Source organism: Myotis lucifugus, unplaced genomic scaffold (genome assembly GCF_000147115.1).
Source record: "Myotis lucifugus unplaced genomic scaffold, Myoluc2.0 scaffold_95, whole genome shotgun sequence".
Classification (NCBI taxonomy): Eukaryota; Metazoa; Chordata; class Mammalia; order Chiroptera; family Vespertilionidae; genus Myotis; species Myotis lucifugus.
The window spans coordinates 3,491,811-3,493,786 of NW_005871143.1; the positions used below are offsets into that span (position 1 = coordinate 3,491,811).

The 1,976-nt window shown below is 39.9% G+C and overlaps 1 protein-coding gene across 1 annotated transcript in view; it reads left to right on the top strand.

Annotated features, from left to right (window-relative positions):
• Positions 1-898: 898 nt before the first annotated feature.
• Positions 899-1,976, top strand: part of MCUR1 (mitochondrial calcium uniporter regulator 1) — a gene marked incomplete at its 5' end in the record, with an annotated part of 19,958 nt that continues 18,880 nt past the window's right edge. The window contains one exon of the mRNA XM_014458399.2: positions 899-947. Within this exon, the coding sequence (XP_014313885.2) occupies positions 899-947 (49 nt within the window). The remainder of the gene's footprint in view (positions 948-1,976) is intronic.

The window sequence follows — 1,976 nt, forward strand, 5'->3', positions numbered from 1 at the left end:
ATCCAGATCTTAGAAATCATACAATTGAATTTTTGTTTTTAATATGTTGTTGGCCTGCAGTATATGGCAAGGCCCTCTGCTAGATGCTAACAATACAAAAATGACTAAGATTGGCTGCTCTTGGGGTTATGGACTAACATATGATACAGATATGGAAATGATATAACAAGTGCTATGATAGAGCCATCTGTACCAAGCTGAGAACACAGATAAGGGAGCAATAAAGGCTGCTCCCTGACCTGGGTGGGGTTGGCAGAGAGAACTATAAACTGTATAATCATAACCAGAACATAATGAAGACTTAGGAAGTTGTCAAATTAAATGAAGGGGGGTAAAGAAGGTGCTTAAAATTTACCAGTTGAGAAAGGGGAGCAAACCAAGCTTCAGGATGGAATACCAAAGTATGAAAGAAAGTTCAGGAGGCAGAATAGCTTAGGTGGCTAGAAGAAAGCTGAAAAGGTAAGTGGGGGCCAAATTGGCACAGGCTTTGTGTGCTTTGCTAAGGACTTTATAGTATAGTCTGGCTAGTGATTTTTTTGAATGTAAGGGCCCCTTTTAACCATTAAACACAGATAGACAATTGTTGCATTTTATATTTTGTCAGTCTGCAAACTGTGTGCTACAGAGTGATTATTGGATCTCTTGATCTTACTTGATGCTGACTATGACCAGCAACCATACTCATTCCAAGTCACCAGTAAGTTAGGAACCACTCACTGCTCTAGGCTTACAGAGAAGAATCAGATCCGTGGGGTCCTGTCCATGTCATCTTTTTGCTTACTGCAAAGTTTCTGTTAGAGTGTGTAAGGCTGAGAATAGGAGTTGATTAGCTGAAGTATCTTTCTGGTCATTTAGGAGATCTACTGAGAAAACCTTTGAACTTTGAGTTAGTAGATGACTGTTCTCTCTTCTACCACTCTTCTACAACACCTGGCATCATTTGAAAAGTAAGAACAAATATGTAGCAAGATTTACATATCTGTGTTTATTACATTTAAATGGAGGATTTTCATTTTATGTTGTCCATCTCTTTTTTTTTCCTTTGCTATCAAAATGTCTTTTTTAGTATGATTATAGTAGTAAGGAGCTATTACGCTTACATGTCCTTTTTTGGCAAAATTATAAATTGACACTGCAGTTGTTCCATTAAAAAAAAATAAAACTATTATTGTGGTTCATGAAATACAAAAGCCAGGAAGCCATTACTATGCCACCTCCTTTAAATGAGCACCTTGAAATAAGTATACAAAACAGGTTGGATCTGTGGTTAAGTGCACAGAAATTCATAAAAGTGGTAATATACAAATTGTTAGACTTCATCTCTCCAAAAAATGGGCTTTTGCAAAGACATCACAAGGAAAGAAAATGACAGATCAATGTCTCTTGTAAATAAGGATTAAAAAAAAATACTAGCAGACCAAATCTTGCAATACATAACAGGAGTATACACCATGACCAGATGGGATTTTGTCCCAAGAATACCAAGTTCATTTAGTATCTGAAAATCAATTTATGTAATGCACCTTATTAACAAAATAAAGGAAAGAAACCACATGATCATTTCAAAAGACAAAGAAAAGGAATTTGAAAAAATTTAGCACCCCTTCATGATTTAAAAAACAGACCACTTGACAAATTAGGACTAGGAGGGAACTGCCTCACCTGATAAAGGGCATCTGTGAAAAACCCATGGCTAACATTCTTAACTAGGGGCCCAGTGCATGAATTCGTGCACCTTGAAAGGAACTGTGGGCGTGGGGGCAGGTCTCGGCCCATCCTCTGCACCCCCACCCACCCACTCCCACCGCGCCCCTGGTCACCTGTCCATGGGCAGCCCTGCTCCTGCCACTGCCACTCCCACATGCTGACAGCACTGGGCCCCGCTCCCACCCATCAAAAGGCGCGAATTGGGGGTCAGCTCCAGTAGTGGTTGCCAGCCATCAATTAGTTAGCACCTGTTCCGACCCTTCAAGGAG